The sequence below is a fragment of the Carassius carassius genome, chromosome 35 (genome assembly GCF_963082965.1).
Source record: "Carassius carassius chromosome 35, fCarCar2.1, whole genome shotgun sequence".
Taxonomy (NCBI): Eukaryota; Metazoa; Chordata; class Actinopteri; order Cypriniformes; family Cyprinidae; genus Carassius; species Carassius carassius.
In genome coordinates this window covers 21,077,221-21,098,526 of record NC_081789.1, presented here as the reverse complement: position 1 = coordinate 21,098,526, position 21,306 = coordinate 21,077,221, and the positions used below count along the sequence as shown (strand labels likewise).

Sequence of the window (21,306 nt, the reverse complement as noted above, 5' to 3'; positions counted from 1 at the left end):
ACGCACAAATAAACCTCTATAGAAAGCCCTGACTCGAACTTCAAACCACTGGTGTACATGCTTATGTAAAGTCAAGTGCCGCTTGTATGATGCCATGCTTTGCTGATTACAGTTAAACTCTTCATATGTCTGGTAAAAAATATGGGGGAAAGGATTTTACTGTTTGTGATTTCCCCTTAGACTTCTTATAGATGATTACAATGTTACTTTATGAGTGATGGATGAAGTAGTCATTTTGAGTTATCATTATCATAGTTTCTGTTTTGTAATTTGCAAGTATAAACTCTGTGGAATTTTACTGTTAATGGAGTATTTAATGCTTTCTGGGCGCTTCACTCAGAACACACAGCAAATGCAGGCTTAATACAATTTATATTTCAGTTTTAGTTTCATTTTGATTGTTTGTGCAGCTCTTCATTCAGGTTTATCCCTAACATGACTTCCGTTCCTGGATCAGCGTCATTGTTAGTCCAGGAACAACATTCCTGTTAACCAGTCAAATTTTAGACGTCTAGGTTACGGTTAAGTGTAGGGCTTGTTTGATAATAATATTGTTTCAGGACCAACCATGAAAGTTGATCCAGTAACATGTTCTACTTGGCTGAATCACGGCATGCTTTAGGTTTACCATGTATTTGTGCAGATTTTCACAAGCTCATGGATGCATCCTTAGCTGATGCATAATGAGTCTCTACTCCCACCACATTAACTAATAATGGCTCGATCAGATCGTTAATCCAAACGGATTTACCAAATGGATGGGACTTAATGAATTTACAAAGGTTGCTGATTACTTCCAAGCAGGAAAAATAATTCATCAGGGGAAATTCAGCATTGGGTCAGCACAATAACCCAGACCAAACATCTCTATAAACACACCTCAGTTGCACCTATTCTCCCTTTCTACTTTGAAACAAAACATCATAGTTATGATTCTCCACCTTTCTTTGTGCTCTTTCATATGCATGATTCTCCAGTAGTCATATCACTTCCCAGTTGGAGGCTGTATTGGTTTTCCTGTTGATTTGTTTTTACATCAAATTGCCATATCTTTATCATGACCTACCCAGCACCCTCCCATTTGATTTAGTACCTGCTTCTTTATGTTTACAAAACACCTGGAAATCCCCCTCTGTAACTGCCGGGTGTCACGGTGTTTTCTCAGTGGTGAGGGTAAAATTTTAATCATAAGCTAATTATGTTTGTCTTGCAGCGTTTATGTATTTGGTGCGTCATACCCGGCTTTCTCAAGACGTAAACCCTTACATCACCTGCTGGTTTTTCCATACTAACAAAGATGATATTTGATCAATGTTATAGTCCGCTGGAAGAGCCATACTGTGTGATATTTGAGTTTCTTTGGGTATCTGGAAAGAGTAAGACATTATACTGACTTCTTTCTCCTATGCAATCATGTGTTATGATTGGCAACTGGCAACGAACAAACACTGTATGTTAAAGAAGGAAACGGCCCACTGTTGAGTTTAGGTGGGTGTAGGAGGAGGGGGCAAGGAAAGAGGCACACCTGGCTGTCACATGTTGGCAATGTTCGGTGGCCATCTTAATCGGTGGTCTGCTCCCACATCCCCTAACGCCCACTACCCTGCATGTTATTCAACTGAGCATGGCTTTTATTATTTTTTTGCAATAGAACAGAATATTGTGAGAACCCTATTTTTATTCTGTGTTGGCCACACACAGCTAACTTATCTCTCTGGGTTTTCTTCTCATTGATGATATTTTTGTGTGCCACTGTTTTTTTTTAAATAGAAGATATTTGACACAATATAGTGGAGGAGAAATTAAAGGGTGAAGAAAGAATTGTTATATTTAGATTTATACATTCAACAGGCATTTTTATCTGTGACTTGCAGAAAATTTTAGCTATTTGCCATAGAGCCAGATATTTATAATGTACAATGCCAGAAGTATTTAGTAAGTGCCTTGTTTAACTTTATAAACCTTATACTGTATCATAATTGATATACACATTTCTAAGGCCTGGAAATGATCAACATGATCAAAATTTGCTGAAAAACCTCTTGTACACAATCTACTAAATGCCTTCTGTCACCTAATTTATAGTTTATAGATTTTTAGAAAGGCATCTTTACTAATTTTGAGTAAGCGTAAGAATAACTGAAGAATAAAATGTTCTAGATTTTTCTAAGCTTTTTGATATGTCAGGTTTTACAGGGTTATGGTTGCAAGCAAGATTGAAACTCTCATGGCTCACATGAACACTACTGCTTAATGTTAGTGCATACTTGCACAAACCACTAGTTTATAGAGGTTCAACATGTACATGTTAATAAAATGTGAAATATGTCAGAATTACCCTAGCATGTAAAACAGTTATATTTTTGCATATGTTGAGTAATTTCAGCAACATGTTCGTTGATGTGTCAGCATGATGTGTTGTCTGTTTTTATGAGTAAAAACATGTTCTTATTGAATACTTCTGTAAAAACAAATGCTAATTACTCACATTCTCATTCCCCCATTGATTTTGCCTCAACCTTCACAACTCGCTCTGCTGCATAGAACATACAATAACTTGATTGCAAAATATAACTGTTTATTTTGTGGTGGATTATATCAGACCTCAAATTTTGCATATGAAGCCTTTAAATTCTTATGTGAACCACGGGCAATTGCTAAAGAATAGCAACCCCTAATCTTTCATCAATTATCAAATTTAAAAGCACCACCATTCAGTTTTTGGTGATGGAATTAGTATGCTAGCTGGAATTAGTTTATCATTCATAATCTCTTACCTATTGCCCTTTTTAACCTCATGTCTGACTTCTATCCTGTCAACAAATTGTTTCTTTCTTTCTTTCTTTCTTTTTTTTCTTTTTTTTATGAAGCATGAGAGTGAATGGATTAGCAGGCTTTAGATATGAAAACAGCCTGGGAAAACGAAGATCACTCAGTTCACACAAGAGAGGCTGTTTATGATAGGAGAATGCCAGAAAACACCACACAGCCTAAATAAGCAAGTAAAACAAGACCTTCTGAGGGATCACAGATGACTTGCGTTTGCTAGATGCTACATTACTTTTTTTATCTGAAGAGATAAGAAATGATATACAGCAACTGGACAGAGCTGAACGTCGCTCCTAGAATCACGTAGATATAATGCGTCAAATCGTATATCATTGTAATTTAGCTATCATCAATCTATCTGATTCATAGTTTGATTAAATCTGCTATAGAGCTGGGTACTTTTTCTTTACCCGTTATATTACAGTATTTGTGTGGCTGTCAGCCCTATATGTCATTATACATCTAAAAGTGACTCAAAATATATATAGAAAAATGCAGAGAGGGATTTGTTTAAAATATTACTTGTGCTGTTTTATAGCGGCTCATCCAATCAGTTGAGAGGTGGAGCTGTATTACCTTTTGGTTTGATCAAACTCCAAATAAATCTGGAAAATATTTAAATGACAAGCAGAACTTTGGTATTTTAAAAAGTATTCTAAGTAATTTGTATATTAGTACTAAAATACTAAAGTTGTTCATCTCATTTAATTATTTTCTATTTTTAAATAGAACTTGAGCAAACCAAAAGATTAGATATAGCAGACGTTCTAAACTCTAATTATATAATCATGTTAATATAGTTATTTTTGCCGGAAATGCAACACAAATGATGTGTCTAAGATAATATTTAGGCTATTTTTAACAGTTGCTCATAAGGTTATGTAAGATCTTATTCATACTCTTATCCGTAGTATGCAAAACCTTCCCAATACATTTCCTTTGTGATAATGTAAGATATTAAATTAAGTATAGTACTGTTCCATATAAACAAGACACGGTCCACCAATTTTCCACCTGGCCTGAGCTAAAAAATGACATGTGGTCTGTCTAATTAGTTACATTGGGGCTGTTTTTAGACAGTAATATGCAGTCATTAGGAGAACAGAGAGTAGGTAAGTTTCACCACTCATCACAGTTGGGTTGGACCAGCAGTGACTGCAGGGGCCCTTGTGGTCCTGTTCAGCGGTCGAGTCCTCAGGGTGCCACATCACACAGACAGAATCAGACAGAGAATTAAGGAACGAAGAACCGCAAGCTTGCGTGTGTGTAGACCAGAGGCTTCACTTTGATGTGAAAGCCACGGGGCCCAAGCTCTGAATCCCAGTGTACCTCACTCTTCTCAAACCCCCGATGGCTTTGAAGAGCACTGGGAAAAAAGAGGAAATGTTTTGTCCTGGATAAGCAGTTTGAAATGGATACAGCGAATTCACTTGTGTTTTGTCGCAACGGAACAGGTTTTCAGCAACATGTGGAAAGCATCTATGCTGGGAGGAACTAGCAACCCGTTGTTTCCCCCAGCGAATGCAAAAAATAGATCTGTACTTACTGAAAATCAATAAAGGCAGCACTTTTACTGCTTATGGCAAGTGTATTTATGAACAGATCTAAGCACCTAACCAGAATTTATAACAGATGTGCATGTTTTTGTTTAGTTCAGACAAAATCTAAAAGTTATGTTATTATTTACTTAACCCTGTTGTTCCAAACCTGTATGACTTCTGTGGAACACAAATGTGGATTTTGAACATTTGTATGCTCTTTTTTTTACCCCAATGATAAAAGTTTCAAAACATAAAAAGTGGTCCATATGTCTTATGTGCAATATTCCAAGTCATATTGTAGCTTTGGTTTTGGACCAGAATTTAAATAATTACTCAAAAAAATTAAATAATAATAATAAAAATTATTATTTACCACTTTTCATTGGCATGTTTATAAGAGAAGTAGCAAAATCCAATTCATGAATTAATTGTTCTTTAGTTCCCTTTCAGTCGGTCACTCTCGACGCCACGTCGGTGACCGACGAATATGGGATATCGCTTCGATAGACCAATCTACTTCGAGTGTAAACTAAACGAGCCAATGCACACTGGCATGCAATTATTGCATCCAGCTGCTGCTGATCACTGCGTGAGTATAAGAAGGCAGCAGGTGCAATGCATTCCAGCTTTTCGCTTCGGAGCCGAGCGTTAGTATCGCTCTGCTCAACTGTGTCTGCTGTGAACTACAAGTTCAGCACGCTCTCGGAAGCTTCGTGTGTTGGCGAGACGGCGCTTCAGCGGTGGTCGTTCCTGTGTCGAGGGGATTGCACACTTCAGGCTGCACTACCCCTGTCGTGTTGCAAACGGCCAATTCCCCTGTGCGCCTCAGCACTAAAAGAGCATTTCCTAAAGAGCAAATTTCTCTAAAAGAGCTTCACGGGTGCGTCTTTGTAAAGGCTTTCGTGGATGAGTCATGTACTCACTGCCGGAATATGACCATCTCGGAGCTGCGAACCAGGCTCCGCTACCTTCAGGGGGCTCGTTCTGGCGGCCGACAGATGAGAACCCCTTCCGGCAGTAGCGCGGGTGGTTTGAGGGTCACAGTGGTGACCAACCCTCTGGGGACCACCACTCCTCTTGCACCTCCGATCCAGTGGAGCAACCCACGGAACGCACTGGGCCCTCTACAAGGATCCCAACTGCGGGTACGGCTGTGGTTCCGCTGGTCCCGCTTGTACGGTTTTTAAGCGCCTGGTCAGCGCTACCCAGCCCGTCTCGCTGGCTTCTGCGAACCATCAGCCTCGGCTATGCGATTCAGATCGCCGGCATCCCACAAGCTCTGCGGTGTCCGCTTCACTACAGTGAAAGCGTCCGATGCCCCTGTCCTGCGGGAAGAGATTGCAGTCCTACTGGCGAAGGACGCGATAGAGCCGGTCCCTCCAGCCGATATGAGGACGGGGTTTTACAGCCCGTACTTCATTGTACCCAAGAAAGGCGGTGGGTTACGACCGATCTTGGATCTGCGAGTTTTGAATCGGGCCCTCCATCGGCTACCATTCAAAATGTTGACACAGAAACACATTTTCGGGTGCGTCCGTCCCCAAGATTGGTTTGCAGCGATCGACCTGAAGGACGTGTACTTTCATGTGTCCATCCTTCCGCGCCACAGACCTTTTCTGCGGTTTGCGTTCGAAGAACTGGCATATCAGTACAAGGTCCTGCCCTGCGGGCTGTCCCGGTCTCCCCGTGTCCTTACGAAAGTCACGCAGGCAGCTCTCGTTCCTCTCAGAGAGCAGGGTGTTCGCATTCTCAACTACTTAGACGATTGGCTGATACTAGCACAGTCTCGAGATCAGTTGTGCGAGCACAGGGATGTGGTGCTCCGGCACCTGAGCCTGTTAGGCCTTCAGGTCAGCGATATGGAGTTGGATTCGGTCGAACAGACAGCACGCCTCACAGAGGAACATGCGCGGTCGGTGCTAGCCTGCTTGAATACGTTCAAGAGAACGTAGAAGAAACTCTTTCAGAGGCTCCTGGGGCATATGGCGGCCGCGGCGGCACTTACACCGCTCGGCCTATTACATATGAGACCGCTCCAGCACTGGCTTTATGGCCGAGTCCTGAGGTGGGCGTGGAAGCGCGGCACTCACCGGGTCCAAGTTACACTGGCCTGTGGCCAAACCCTCACTCCGTGGTCAGATCTTGCATTTCTCCGGGCAGGGGTGCCCATAGAGCAGATCTCCAGGCATGCTGTGGTTTACATGGATGCCTCCACCACCAACTGGGGGGCCATGTACAACGGGCATGCAGTCTCAGGGGTTTGGACGGGCCCGCAGCTGCAGTGGCACATCAATTGCCTAGAGTTGCTAGCAGTACACCTTGCCGTTTCAATGGTCTCTTATGAGGCAAGCATGTGCTGGCCTCCTCCTTTGGAGTCAGAAGGTTCTGAGGTCACTTCGTGCCGTTCACATTCCAGGCCTGCTCAATCGTACAGCCGACGAGCTGTCTCGAGCAATGCTCCCGGGAGAATGGCGACTCCATCCCCTGACGGTCCAGCTGATTTGGAGACGGTTCAGAGCCGCTCAGGTAGACCTGTTTGCTTCTCCAGAGACCTCTCACTGCCAGTTGTTCTACTCCCTGACCGAGGGAACTCTCGGCACGGACGCACTGGCACACAGCTGGCCGCGGGACCTACGCAAGTATGCGTTTCCCCCAGTGAGCCTTCTCGCACAGACACTGTGCAAAGTCCGGGAGGACGAGGAGCAAGTCTTGCTAGTAGCGCCGTATTGGCCCACGTGGACCTGGTTCCCCAAACTAGTGCTCCTTGCGACAGCCCCTCCTTGGCCAATTCCTCTGATGAAGGATCTACTGACTCAGAGATGGGGCACCATTTGGCACCCGCGTCCAGACCTTTGGAAACGAGACACGCTTATGCCTTGAAGTGGAACCTGTTCGTCGAGTGGTGTTCTTCTCGCCGAGAAAACCCCTGAAGATGCCCGATTGCGGTCGTGCTATCCTTTCTGCAGCAAGGGTTGGAGCAAAGGCTGTCTCCCTCCACCCTCAAAGTCCAGGTTGCCGCTATTGCTGCGTACCATGACCCCGTGAATGGGAAGTCTCTGGGTAAACATGACCTCATCGTCAGGATCCTTAGAGGGGCCAGGAGGTTAAATCCTTCCCGGCCCCCCTGTATACCCTCTTGGGACCTGTCTCTAGTGCTTAAATCACTACAGCAGGGCCCATTCGAGCCTTTGCATTCAGTTGAGCTAAAGTTTCTTTCATTGAAAACTCTGCTCCTGCTTGCACTGGCCTCCATCAAGAAGGTAGGGGACCTGCATGCATTTTCGGTCGACGATTCATGCCTAGAGTTCGGGCCGGCTGACTCCCAGGTAATCCTGAGGCCCTGGCCTGGCTACGTGCCCAAGGTTCCCACTACATCCTTCAAAGACCAAGTGGTGAACCTGCAAGCTCTGCCCCTGGAGGAGGCAGACCCAGCCCTGGCTTTGCTTTGTCCCGTCCGAGCATTAAGGTGCTACGTAGACCGGACACAAAGCTTCAGGACCTCAGACCAGCTCTTTGTCTGTTACGGAGGCCGGCAGAAGGGGAGTGCCGTCTCTAAGCAGAGGATGGCCCACTGGATTGTGGATGCCATAACCCTGGCTTATCAGGCTCAGGATGTGCCCTGCCCGTTCAGGTTGCGAGCCCACTCAACTAGAAGTGTTGCATCCTCCTGGGCGCTGGCTCGTGGCACCTCGCTGACAGATATTTGTAGAGCTGCGGGCTGGGCGACCCCTAACACGTTCACTAGGTTCTATAGCCTTCGGGTAGAGCCGCTATCCTCCTGTGTTCTCACCTCAAATGGATAGTGGCACTGAGAGGCCCCGGTTAGTGACGGCTTGCTTAAACCGCTCCAGAGTGTCCGTACTGTAGACCTTGTTGAGATCCTCCATCACCCTAAGCAGCTGGATGCGGCGGAATGTCCGGCGCCAGACCTTCATGATGAATCCGTGAGAACCATGGAAGGGTGGGTTCCCCTCGTTTAGTTTACACTCGAAGTAAATTGGTCTATCGAAGCGATATCCCATATTCGTCGGTCACCGACTTGGCGTCTCCGTTCCCTCCTTCAGGGAACGAGGGTTACCATACGTAACCGAGACGATTCTTTTCATTCCAAGTTCTGTCAAAAAACATCTAGATGGTGCAGGCTAATTGTTCATTAATGCAAACTGATGATATCCACAGCGTTAAACTACTTGCCACAAGCTGAACTTACTGCTTTACACTTAAATGGCTAGTTAGCATTAGGGATACACGATCATGATTTTTCATGGCCGATCCCGATACCGATTTATTTCAAGCAAACTGGCCGATTCCGATTTTTTTATTATCTTTATGCAACAAACAAGATGTTTATTTGGTATTTATTAGGCCAAACTGGCTTTTGGCTATTGAAAACAATAACCGTAACCATCTGAAATTAACAGCAGTAACTGCACAGTAATTAGCCTACATTTAATACAAACATAGATGGTACAGACATCAGCATTTAGCTTTTGTTTTTGAATTGGGTTGAAACTACATAGAACTGGCCTTAAATGAAAAGATTGACTGTAACCATGTGAAATTAAAGGCAATAACTGCATAGTTCTACAATCCAAACAACACAATCAACACACATTCAATAAGAGGTTTCTTAGTCAGCATTCAGTTTTTGTTTTAGTTTTTAAATTTGGTTTAAAAAAAAAAAAGGTATTTACCAGTGAGACTAAATAAAATCTATTTGGATGAATTGGATGAATTAAACACTTTTTTCCAGTGTGGTACAGCAGGTGAATTTTAAATCAAATTAAGTCTTTGTAATTTTAAGGTAAAATAAAAATAATCATCCTAATACAGAACTGACGTTTACTTCTGGCTTTTCAAACGTGTATGCAAATTCTAATTTACGAAAAAAAAAAAAAAAACATTTCAGTTTTGTCACAGTTTAGTCCGTTTCGTTTCTCATCCGAAGTTGAGCTGAACATCTCTTCACGGTCTACTCGTGTTCAGGGCGCGGACCGGTAACAGTATGCTCGCGCAGCATTAGTGCACGCAGGAAAGGCACTCTTATTTGTGCACCAGTACACCAACGGCTGATCGCTTCCTGCCATCTGTGCCTCAGACTGCACTTCCAGTGCTGAACGGCTGTCCGTGTCCTGCGCACAGATTTCGAAATACTTCCACACAAATGACATAGCGAACAATTACAATGTAGTATGTGCACGCAGGCACACTTCCGGAAAAAATTGGCCGAAAAAAGACCAAAAACCGGCCGATTGCCGATCGCGTATTTTAAGCAAAAAACGTCCTGTTCCGATTTATGGCCGGTCAACCGGTGCATCCCTAGTTAGCATTTCCTCTGAGAGCACGTCCTTTGAAAGTTCCCCTGAAACCCTTCACCTTCCCCAGCTCCACCTGTGTAGATCTGCAATGGGATATTATATATGCTACTTGTGCAGCAGCAGTCTTAAATACTCACAGAATGTATCTGCATTGCAGCACAAGTTCCTGTACTTGCTTTGCAGCTACAGCAGCAATAATCTACAACAACAGCAGAAGCAATTCAGCAGTGTAGCAGATAGAGCTGTAATCGGGCCTTAAAAGTTAGGCCCGACAGGACCCGAGCCCGACAGGTTTCAGCGCGTTCCTGCGCTCACTGATGGTGTGTCATTATTCACTCATTATTCTCATTATAAACATGGTCAAAACTTTTCCACACCTCAGACTTTGCTTTAGCTGCTGGTGCAACCAAAACGTAATTCAACTTTTATTTGCACATTCAGAAGAAAATTAGCAATAGTCAAATTCATGAACTAATTGTTCCTTTAAATGAATCTTTTCAGTTAATTATTTGAATCCGTTTACAAATTGAATCACACTGTTTCAAGTCATTTAGTCCTCAATTATTGTAATTTCACACAAAAAGTAAGCAGTACACTTTAAAAAATCTTTTTTTGTGTGTGTTCTTTTTCTTTGTTGTTTACCTTTCTAACTTTCCATTGACACATCCATGAATAGCAATATTCAGTTCAAGAATTAAATGTTTTTATGAGTCAAATCTTTTCAATTAATTAACTGAATCAGTAACAACTCATTCAGTCTGCATTTTAGTAAATGCATGTTGAGTGGAACCAGTAATGTTCCACAGAAGAATGTTATACGGGTTTGAAATGACATCAGGGTGTGTAAATAATGACATAATTTTCCATTTTAGGTGTACTGATCCTAAGCCCATTACATTGTACGGTTATTGCAACGCCTTTTCCTTGAAATGACCATAGTTGTCTACATTTTATGTTTACAATCATAATATTTATCAGATGTATTTATTATTATACATCAGTATGAGGTAGTTTTATATCTTACTCCGCCTGCATGTTTATTTTTTGTTCTGCCAAAAAAATGCAAAAATCATTATTCTCTTTTTGGTTGCAATAGATTTAACCAGATAAGATTTAAAAGGTGAATTATGAAACCTGCTCAAGGCACTGTATATGAAATAATTTGATGGCGGATGTCTGGTAGCGAGACAATATGTAAACAAGAGAGAGGGAGAAAGATGCATGAAAGAGGGGGGGCATGAATAATGCTGTTAAATATAGGAGGCCCAGAGCCTGGAGTCATAGCCTTGTCTTCTTCAGTGCAATGTCAGTTTAATGGAGAGCTTTACCTTTCTTCGGATGCATCAGATTACAGGTCAAGGTGCAATCTTCCTCCTTGGCTCCACGTTGGCGCCGTTTCTCAGACCTGATGGCTTTGACCCGCTGAGCTCTGGAGGATGGCCACACGCTAGCTTCTGGGCTTTGGTCAAGGTCAGATGCTATTTCAGCACTGACCGCTGTGTCTAACAAGGAACTGAGTTGGCAGAGAGTCCCATCAGCATCTTATCTGTGTCTCCACTAAGTTTTGTGGTAATGGTTTTTCCTCCTCTTACTGCTAAGCTTTGCGATTTCAGCCGCTCATGGCTTCTTGATCCTGTTACAAAATAGCCACGGTTTGTTTGGGTAGGATGAGAAGCTTTTTGGGGCGATTCTGTTGTTCATAACCATATTCTCATTCATAATGAATATAAAGATGTGTGGGTCTGTTCACCATCTGCGGCAGACGGCAGGTTCATCCCTCTAGTTAGACAGGATTTGTTTTTCTAGTCTGATGATTTATCAAGTCTGTACTGTTATGATTGAAAAGTCTGACAAACATGGCTGATTCACATTCACGGGTCAGTTCCCCAGTGCGTGTTTAATATGCATTTAAATTAAGATGATTCCTGTTGCGATTCCTGTGTGTGTGTGTGTGTGTGTGTGTGAGTGAAAAAGGCAAAATATTCTTTGTTCCTTCACTATGTTTGCAGTGACTACATAACAGCCGTAGCAATGAAAAGATGAGTTGGTGATAAATTTGATGTGGGGAAATGAGAAGAAGCCACAAAAAGGACACAGTGACCTTCAATAATTTGTTTTTCTTTCTCTTTTGATATATTTCCTTATTTCTTTATTGAGGGGAAGTTGATTTGGGATTATATTATATTATATTATATTATATTATAATATAATATATTATATTATATTATATTATATTATATTATATTATATTATATTATATTATATTATATTATATTATATTATATTATATTATAACTATCAAAACCTTAGTATTTCTTTTTAGTACATGATATTTCTATTCAGTGAAGATACATTAAATGCATCAACAGTAACAGTAAAGACATATATAATTTTACAGAAGCTTTCTATTTCGATTAAATGCTGTTGTAGTCATAAAAAAACCAGTTTCCACAAAAATATTAAGCAGCTTAATGTTTTCAACATTTCAATATTGAGGATAATAGTAAATGTTTCTTGAGGAGAAAATCAGCATAATAGAATGATTTCTAAAGGATAGGGTGACACTGAAAACTAAAGTAATTGCTGCTTAAAATTCAACTTTGCCCAGTGAATTACCTTTTAAAATATAATTAAATAGAAAAGTGTAGTTTACATTTTAATAATAATTTACAGTGTTACTGTTTTTGCTGTTTTAATAAAAAACTATTTTGGTTTGGTAAGCATACAAGATTTCTTTCAAAAACGTTTTAATGGTAGTGTATACTGTATAACAAAACAGTAGAATATGTTTTTTTTTTTTGTCAACTTGTTGAATTTTGTAAAGATTTTTTTTGTCAAACCTAAAAGCCACAAACATCCAATATGACCCTATTTGACCCATTTTAGTGTCTGCTAATACTAAGTTATGTTGGTTATTTATTCTATGTGAAAAAAATCCTGTCATACGCGCACAAACTGACAGTCACCACTTATAAGCTACTACTAAATATTGTAGAAACTTAATTTTCTGTAGAGTTGCTTTGTAATGATTTGTATTGAAAAAAGCGCTATACAAATAAACTTGAATTGAATTGAATTATTACTTGAATACAAACCACATATATGAAATTTCACTTGTCATCCTGTTGTCCATGAAAACTTCCTGTAGGTATTCCTCTTGTGATCTCCAGTTGTCCTGTGGTTTATGTCACTACTAGTGTGACAGACACAAACACTTGTGTCATTGAATGATGTACGAGCATTGGTGCTTAGCTGACTGAAGAGGCTCTATTTCAAGATTCATGAGATCAGATGTTAATTCTGAGCACAGAAGTCATAGCAAAGTTCCTTGGCGACAAGACAATTTTCAGAAGAACTCTTTCTGTTCATGCATACTTTCTTAAAAGAGGTGATGCAACTCTATCTCTTCCTTCTTTAAGGTGAAGAGGGTCAGCTGTTTCTGCATTAGCTCATCTCTTAGCCTCAATCTGAGGATGTGAGGACACCAGCTCACTTGATGCGGAACTTAGTCCCAAGCAACTGCCGCTTGCCTTACAAGGCTGTAAAAGCTGCCCGCTTGCAAACCAACGCTCCATTCATGCATTCAGCCAGACCTGTTTGTCCACACTTTTCATTTATGAGCTCATTAACTGACTTTCATTTCCATCCTCAAATTGCAACATGCCTCTCCAAACCTCCTCCACCACAGGAAGTGTTGCAGGGTTCTGTTAGATCGTTGGCTTTGTGCCTTTCCTATGACATTAGGGGCCACTAAGGTGCTTTGGTTTAGACAGAGTGCCAAGATACTGTTGCGTCTGACCGACACTCCACAGGAAGGACAGAAATAGAGATGGAGGAAGAGGCAGGCTATAGAGTGAATTCTGCATGAGCCGTTGGACATGGTTTGCACATTTTCTGCTCTTTGATCGTATGATTACCAAGCTAGCTATAATCGCATCTGCTCGCGTCTGCCAGTACCTGTGTGTGTGCAAGGGGCCGCTCTTCGAAGCCATTAACAAAGGCCTTGGGCAAACAGACAAGAGTCTGTTCAAACACAGGGCGGAAGCTCCCCTAATGAGGATGTTTACCAATGCGGGAGAAAAAACGAGAGCAAACAGGGATGTGGACACGTGGCCGTCAACACCTCCCAGCTTGGTCCTGTCACCTCCGCCACTGATGGGGCATCCGGGGCTCTCGTTTTTGCCCTCATCATGTTGGCGGCAGTCAGACATGCCCGCTATGACATCTCGTCCCAAGCAAGCCACTCGGTTTTGACATCTCCGCTGGCACTAATTCCTGTGGCTCTTATTAGGATGTATTGTGAGCTCATTTTGTGCTATTGTTACAGCCCTCTTTTAGTCATATCTGTCACCTCCCTCCCTCCCTCCTTTCCTCTTCTCTCCCTCTTTGTTGCTCTGTGCCAGGTGCTCTTATAACCTGCGCAGAAAGACAGAAAGAAACCGAAAGAGAGAGAAAAGCGAATAAGATAGATAAATAGAGAGAGAAAGGAGCGGAAATGTCTTAAGAGATAGCAAGGAGCTTTTCTCCTGATAATAAGGCTGGAAGCCATTGTTAGTGGTGCAAACAAATAGCAAGCCTGGCTTTTGTGTCATGGTTAAATATACTTAACTCGCTACATGGTGTAAAGTGGAATAAAGCGTGACCTTGGTGCAGCTAGGGAATAAAGAGTTGTTTCTCCTCTAGCTATTATATCATTGCAGGTTGATCATTTTTGGAATGCTATTCTGATTTGCTCAGATTGCAGGAGGATGTGCACACCTGCAGCTCTGTACCTCCCTTGTGGGAGCAGATGGCATCAGGTTTGATTGTTTGGTCCAAACCCAAGTTTAATTCCAGCTTTCTCTTCACATTGTGTTTTAGCTGCAAATTGTGTTATGTTGTACGAGGGATGTGCAAATATCTAAAAATCGATTTTGGTAAGATTTTGTATTATTCATGAAAGAAGTCTCCTGAGCTCACCAAGGCTGCATTTATCATTTATTTATTTGACCAAAAATACAGTAAAAACAGTAATATAGTGAAATATTATTACCATGTAAAATATTAAATATATAAATAAAATAATTAATATAGAATTTTTAATACTTTTTCAAAAGGATCAGTTTTTGTGTGATGGCATTACTCCAATCTTCAGTGTCACTAGATCCTTTAGAAATCATTCTAATTTGCTTTTATTATTATCAGTTATGATATTATGATCAATTTAATGCATCCTTGTTGGATTAAAGTACTAAATTCATCTTACTGACCCGAAGATTTTAAATGGTAGTGTATATAAAAAAAAAAAATCTTTCTTTAGTGGAACTAAAAATGAAAAGCATTGTTTGTTTCACTTTTATACAACAGTCCTGGTCCTCAAATCTGTCAGTCTCCACTGAGTTTTTTCATTGGCTTTTTCTGTAGGTTACATTTTTATGTCTTTATGTCTTTATTAAATCATTTAAAACTGATTTTGCCCGAGAGTCATTTAATTATTAATTCAACCATATCTTTCAAAACACTTATTCATTCAGGAATAAATCACCAGAGGTAATTATTAAAAATTGGGTGAAACTTTAAATTAACTTATTTATTGTACTCCTATATAAAACAATATCACTTCTTATACAACATTCTTTCGTGATGTCGCATAATTTTTCTCATGTTTTAGACTCTTTGGTAAAACCCAAGACTAAAATTAATAGCAATTGGAAAAATGACAGTTTGTTTTATATGACTCTAATTAATGGAGTGTAACACAGTTTGCTTCTTTATGTTGCATCAGCATATTTTAATTTTAAAGCTCTCAGAAAGCCGCTCACCATGTCTTTTTCTATCCCAGTATACCTGTCAAGTCATGGCCAGTTTTATCTGATGTTTGTGGATTCAAATGCTGTGTGTCCCAGCATGTGCTGTAAATTCTCACAGGCCGTGTTGCGCTACTTTCTCTCTCTCTCTCTCTCTCTCTCTCTCTCTCTTTTCGATTGAAGTTCTCTTGCCCGTGAAACACAGAATAATGTTATTCAAACAGTTGGGCGTAGGGCGGCCCCCTTGCTGGGTCAGCCTGGGCCCAAGCATTGCCTGCAGGATGATCACACACCGCCGTCAGCCACAATAAAACCACCACTTTACTTATTGAGTAGGGAACTGCATGCTGCATGGGGATCTGGAGATCATGAATGAGAAATGATACAGTACACACACACAGTTTTAGTTAGAGATGGGAATCAAAAATTATTTAATATTCTGGTTCTGGTTCCAATTCCGCTTAACGATTCTGGTTGCTTAACTGTTCTATTAAAGTTTATTTTTTCAGAGTTATTAAGGAAATGTTTAAAAATAAACATCCCAATTTTTATTTTTTTTTGCATACATTGCACTCAACTATCTGTTAGTTTAGACCTTAATGGACTAGATACGTAATAAGACAAACTTGTTTGACTGTAAATTATCTATAAATATTCAATTAGAAATATGGTAACAAACCATACAAACCTCTTCATACACAAAAGATTCTTGGTTAATTTTGAATTTAACAACATGAAAGTAATAAGTTGTGGTTAAATAAATGAATCCGATTGTTTAGTAACTGCTCCAATGGGTTAATAATAATTTTTAATTAACTAAAACAATATGTGCTTGAACTGCCTCACAAGAATTTCTTGTTTGAAAATCAAACTACACTGGTCGACTTACATGTTTTTGATTCACTAAAACGAACCAGCTCATAAGAGACATTTGTTAGGGAACCAGGCAGTACTGGTTGAGTTATTTGTGGTAAGAGCCGTTATTTTAGGAAATCAGATGACACCAGTCAAACTACATGTTTAATTCACTAAAATGTATACCTGCTCAGTAGAGTCATTTGTTATTAAATCAGACTACACACTGGAAAAGCTTTAGCTGTTTGATCGCTAAAATGAACCGGCTCATAAGAATCTTTTGTTAGCGAATCAGATTACAAAGGTTGAGCTACAGTATGTGTTTGATTCACTAAAACAAACTGGCTCAAGAGAGTCGTTTGTTATTGAATCAGCCTACACACTGGTTGAACTACAGAATGTGTTTGATTCACTAAAATGAACCGGCTCATAAGAGTCATTAATTTGGGAATCAGAGCACACCATGTTTCACACTGTGGTTTCAGTTGATTCAGCGAACAGCAGAGCAGTAAACTCTATTAGTGTTTTGGCTATTTTTATAACTTACTATTGACTGTTGATTCCAGTATTTGTTTAAAAAAGAAAGCGGTTCTTGATTCATATTTGTAGTTTCAGCACACATTTTCTCCCAGCACACATTCCTCAAAAATTTCAAACAGGAGTGCATGGGTGGATGCTGCTGGGGGTCTTGTGATTAAACCCAAAAACCCCAACTGAGACAAACTCACACCTACGTGCACGTGAATGCAAACATACATTCACACGTTCAAAAACACCTACTTGTTTACGCAGGGGGCCACTGCCTCATGCGGCTTTGCCAACATCCTGAAGATCGAGAGACATCGATGGTATCATTTGATTGCATCAGCAATGTTTTGTCGCTTTCGTGACCTACGGCTGTGAATTCTCCTGGAAGTTTATTTAGAAAGGGGCTGTCCCTCATTTTAACCGTACACTATTCATTTACGCTGTCTGCTCTAGGGGAAAGAACCTAATTATTTCCTTATAAATGGCCCTGTAAACAGGAGGGGGATGAACTCTGTCATTTCCTTGTGCCAAATGCAGAGAAGTATTTATGTTTGAGTGTATGATTTTGGCTACACAGATGCGTGAAAGACGCTTTAGTTAGTCTGCAGTGAGTCTGGCTGGAGAAGGAAACAGCAGACGCCGCTGTGCGTAGGAGTGATGAGACACTGGAAGCCCTGGCACAGAGACCCTGTCTTATATGCTCTTCTTCCTTTATTTCCCTAATTCCTCCTTCTCTTCCTCTGTGAGTGAGCTCACAGGGAGCCAAGCTCAATGTTATGGATTTGAGCTGTCTTCTTTGTACCTGCCCCCTCTTTCTTTCTATCATTCGATGCGTTTCTCTCTCTGGGCTGGACGCTGTCCCGGAGGAATTTGGCTACACAGATGTGGAGTGTCTAATGAAGAGGAGGGATGTGCTCATCTCAAATCCCGCAGCGAAAACACATCATTTCCCTATACATGGCAATTAGACATGCTACACATTACAGACCTTCTATCAGACACTAAATGTGCGAGCTTTAGATATGTTGCTGCTTAGTTTTTTGCCAAAATTAGGGCTGCAACTAATGATTAATTTGGTAACTGATAATCCAATGATTATCCAGTAATTTTACTGAAATATATACCTATGCATAAACAACACATGTATTACATTTTTGGTATTTTAGTATTTTGCTGTTTTCATACTGTATATTTTTGTCATCACAGGAATAAATTAAAGGTCAAATACAGCCTTAAAGAAAAACATCAAAGATCATCTTTTAAAAATCATCTTTCAAAAACATTAACATTTGAATTTAAAATAGCAGTTTGACTTTATAACTACATATTTGAATCTTCCATATTCCAATTCTGTAATGCAGATTTTATTTTGGAATTAGTTTAGTATTTCTCCCATCCTCACAGCCCTGGTATATTATTAATGTTTGACTAATATTTGCTTTTATCGGTATAGTTTTGGCTAGTCAGCTAGCTGTACATTATTTTATAATATCAGGTTTGTCTTGGTTAAACCTTTAGAATTTCCTGTTTGAATATTGTTGCTTAGAATACATTGAATTAGGTTTATCACTGTAATGTTGGGTTACCTGAGGCTGACTTTGGCTAACCTGATCAAAGTAAACTGCAGAAGTCAAAAGTACAACCGTCTCCCAGATTACCATAATGTGCTCTATTGTGCAGCGATCTCTTTTTTTTTCTCTCTGATATTGCTGTTTAGGTCAACAATGTGCATAGTACACCACAGTGGGACATAAGAGGTATAAACTAGATACAAATATCTAGAAAATTGGCTGCCTGTTTCAGCAGCCAATTATATAGTTAAATGATGCAATTAACCAATCAGAAACATATATCCCAAGTACACCATTCCCAAACTTTTGAGTCTAGTTGTTCCATTTAATGTCTATGTTTTTCCCATTAAAGTTGAACAATGGAGAATGTGACTTCTAATTGAGTATGTTTGCAATCATTTAAACTCTAAGTCTGTTCCTAATGTTCTGCTTTCTTTTCCTTTTTTTTCAGGATGCCTTCGTGGAGTTGTACAGTCAGCAGAGAGACTCTATGTTCCACCCATTGTCGTACCTAACAAAAGTGCTTGGATTGGCAGCACTAGGCTTGGCAGGAGTGACCATCGGAGCCTTTTTCGCTCAGAAGTGACGGCTCTACGGGTTTCTTCACCAAACTATCTCACTTTCTCTGCCTGTCTCTCCTCTTCAGCTTATCAAAGCATCTTTCAGCGTGCACTGCCCCGCTAAGCCCAGCACCAGTGCCCTTCAAAGGCCACTGCTGATCCGACGCCCCTCCAGCCACGGGAGCTGTGGCACTCACGCTCTTTCACCCTCTCTGGAGTGAAGAAATTGCAAAGAAAAAGAATACAGAATGAGGACTCACAGGAACGCTCTCACACTTTGACTATGATGCTCGTCATGCCATGTACAGTTGCACTCGCACGGAGATTGACACACAAAACACGTGCACACACAAACACTTGCTCACATACTTCATACGTATGCAAAAATACAAAAAAAAAGAACGTTTTATCTTTGAAGTTTGTTTCTTTTGTACGAAACTAGTACAAAGATATTTTTAAACTTAAGACTGTGCTTTTTGACATTTTGATATCAGGTTTTTTGGCATTTTGTAGCATGAACAAAAAAACAAAAACAAAAAAAAAAAAGAGAGGAAGATAAAAAAAAAAAGTTTGCCGGCGTGAATGTTAATAACTTCTCCACTATCTGCATGTGTGGAGAAAGAGACTCTTTAAGCTACTTTTTTTATTGCATGATGGCATTTTGAACTTGACCACCCACCCTTACTGTTTTGATTCAGGATGTTTTTTTTCTGTCTTTCACTCCATTGGATGGACCTCTTGAGATCTCCCGTCAAACCAACAGATGTTGAGCATTCCTCATTAAAAAGTTCCTCTTTGATTTGCTATGTGTCTTACTGTTTGGTGAGCAACCAAACCAAAGCAGCTATCATGATGTAATCGGGTCATGGAGTTGTTTGACCCAAATCGCCCCTCTTGAATGTAAAGACATTTGGAAATTTGGCTTCTGAAAGGTTTCCCATTGTATATTGTAATTCATTTGCTTTTTTTTTTTTCTTTGTATATATTTTTTCTATTATTTGTGCAAAATTAGTTAAAAGAGCATTTTTGAGGGTATTGTGTATGTATAATGTCCGTGTACATGTAGTGTGAGTGTGTGTACATCTGTAAATAGATTGTGTTGAGAGAGCTGAACTTTGCTGTGTTCTGGTGGAGAACACGGGCAGCCCGCCACTTCTGTCCAGCCCAGCCAGGTGTGTGTGTGCGTCTGCAGATGAAACAGGCAGGTGGCAGCTGGGAACAGAAGTTTATTCTGGCTGGAATGATAGGCATGCAGGCCAGCAGGGCTTTGAAAAGACTTTGTACACAACGGACTATGTAATACACGGCCCATGTGTATCACTTTTCCCTCCTCGCCGCTCCCAATGTTATCTTTCTGGCATGGTAAATTACAGATGCCTTGTGAGCTATAGATTTTTGGATGCCCCCACAACCAAAGAAATCCAATCTGTCTGCTGTAACTTCCCCCCAGAGAAAGTCTCATCTAGTGCTATCTCTCAACTTCCGTGTTATGTTCCTCTGGGAGAGTAGATTTCTCATTCACAGGAAGATACTGAGACACCAGCTTGTCCTAATGTCTTTTTTCTCCCTCGGATGTTCATTAAAGTCGCTGATATAGATTTAGCACTCTGCATCTCCATGTCAGGGCAAAAGCCCACTGAGACCAAACAAAGATTATGACCAACAATGTTCTGCGTTTAGTAAAATTTGTTTCAATAGATTGTTAATATATGAGCCATATGCAGGAATCTTGATAAAAAAAGAATAATTTATAGAGAGTGCAAGGTTGTGCAAAAGGTGACATTGGAATTAAGTTCGTGAGTGTGAATTGGATTTGAATTTTCTAAATTGTCCCAGCAAGCATTCCTTTTTCTTATTAAAAGATATACTCATAAGAATTTGTTAGAATTTCTGTTTATTTGAATTATACTTTGTTCATTTCAAATTCCAGAATGACATTAAAAACATGCTAAATTCAATTTTAAATGGCGCACAACTGGTACAGTGTTTAGAATTCAGTCAAAGTGGACAGCATATTTAATGTGGCGTGAATGAAAATGAGTCTGAAGGATTGAAGTAAATAATTGGATGTCGAATTTACTTTCATTTTTTTGTCCACTTGGGCTAAACAGCCCTTATTATACAAGAGTACGACATAAACAAACTGTACTTCTTTCCATCACAGTCTCATTTTCATTCAAGTCAATACTCTTAACTAAGAAACCATGTCAGGATCGACTTTATCAAGTCTATCTCGAGTGTGTAGCGGTACAGATCAAACATTCACTATCTAATAGTGTACTATATTGCTGCACCCTTTATCGGGTAGTGCAGGACTG

General features: G+C 40.4%; 1 protein-coding gene across 1 annotated transcript in view; it reads left to right on the top strand.

Moving 5' to 3' along the window:
• LOC132116212 (apoptosis regulator Bcl-2-like) overlaps positions 1-20,865 on the top strand; it is a 52,462-nt gene extending 31,597 nt beyond the window's left edge. Inside the window, exon 2 of the mRNA XM_059524913.1 lies at positions 18,880-20,865. Within this exon, the coding sequence (XP_059380896.1) occupies positions 18,880-19,014 (135 nt within the window). The 3' untranslated portion in view covers positions 19,015-20,865. The remainder of the gene's footprint in view (positions 1-18,879) is intronic.
• The last annotated feature ends 441 nt before the right edge of the window (positions 20,866-21,306 follow it).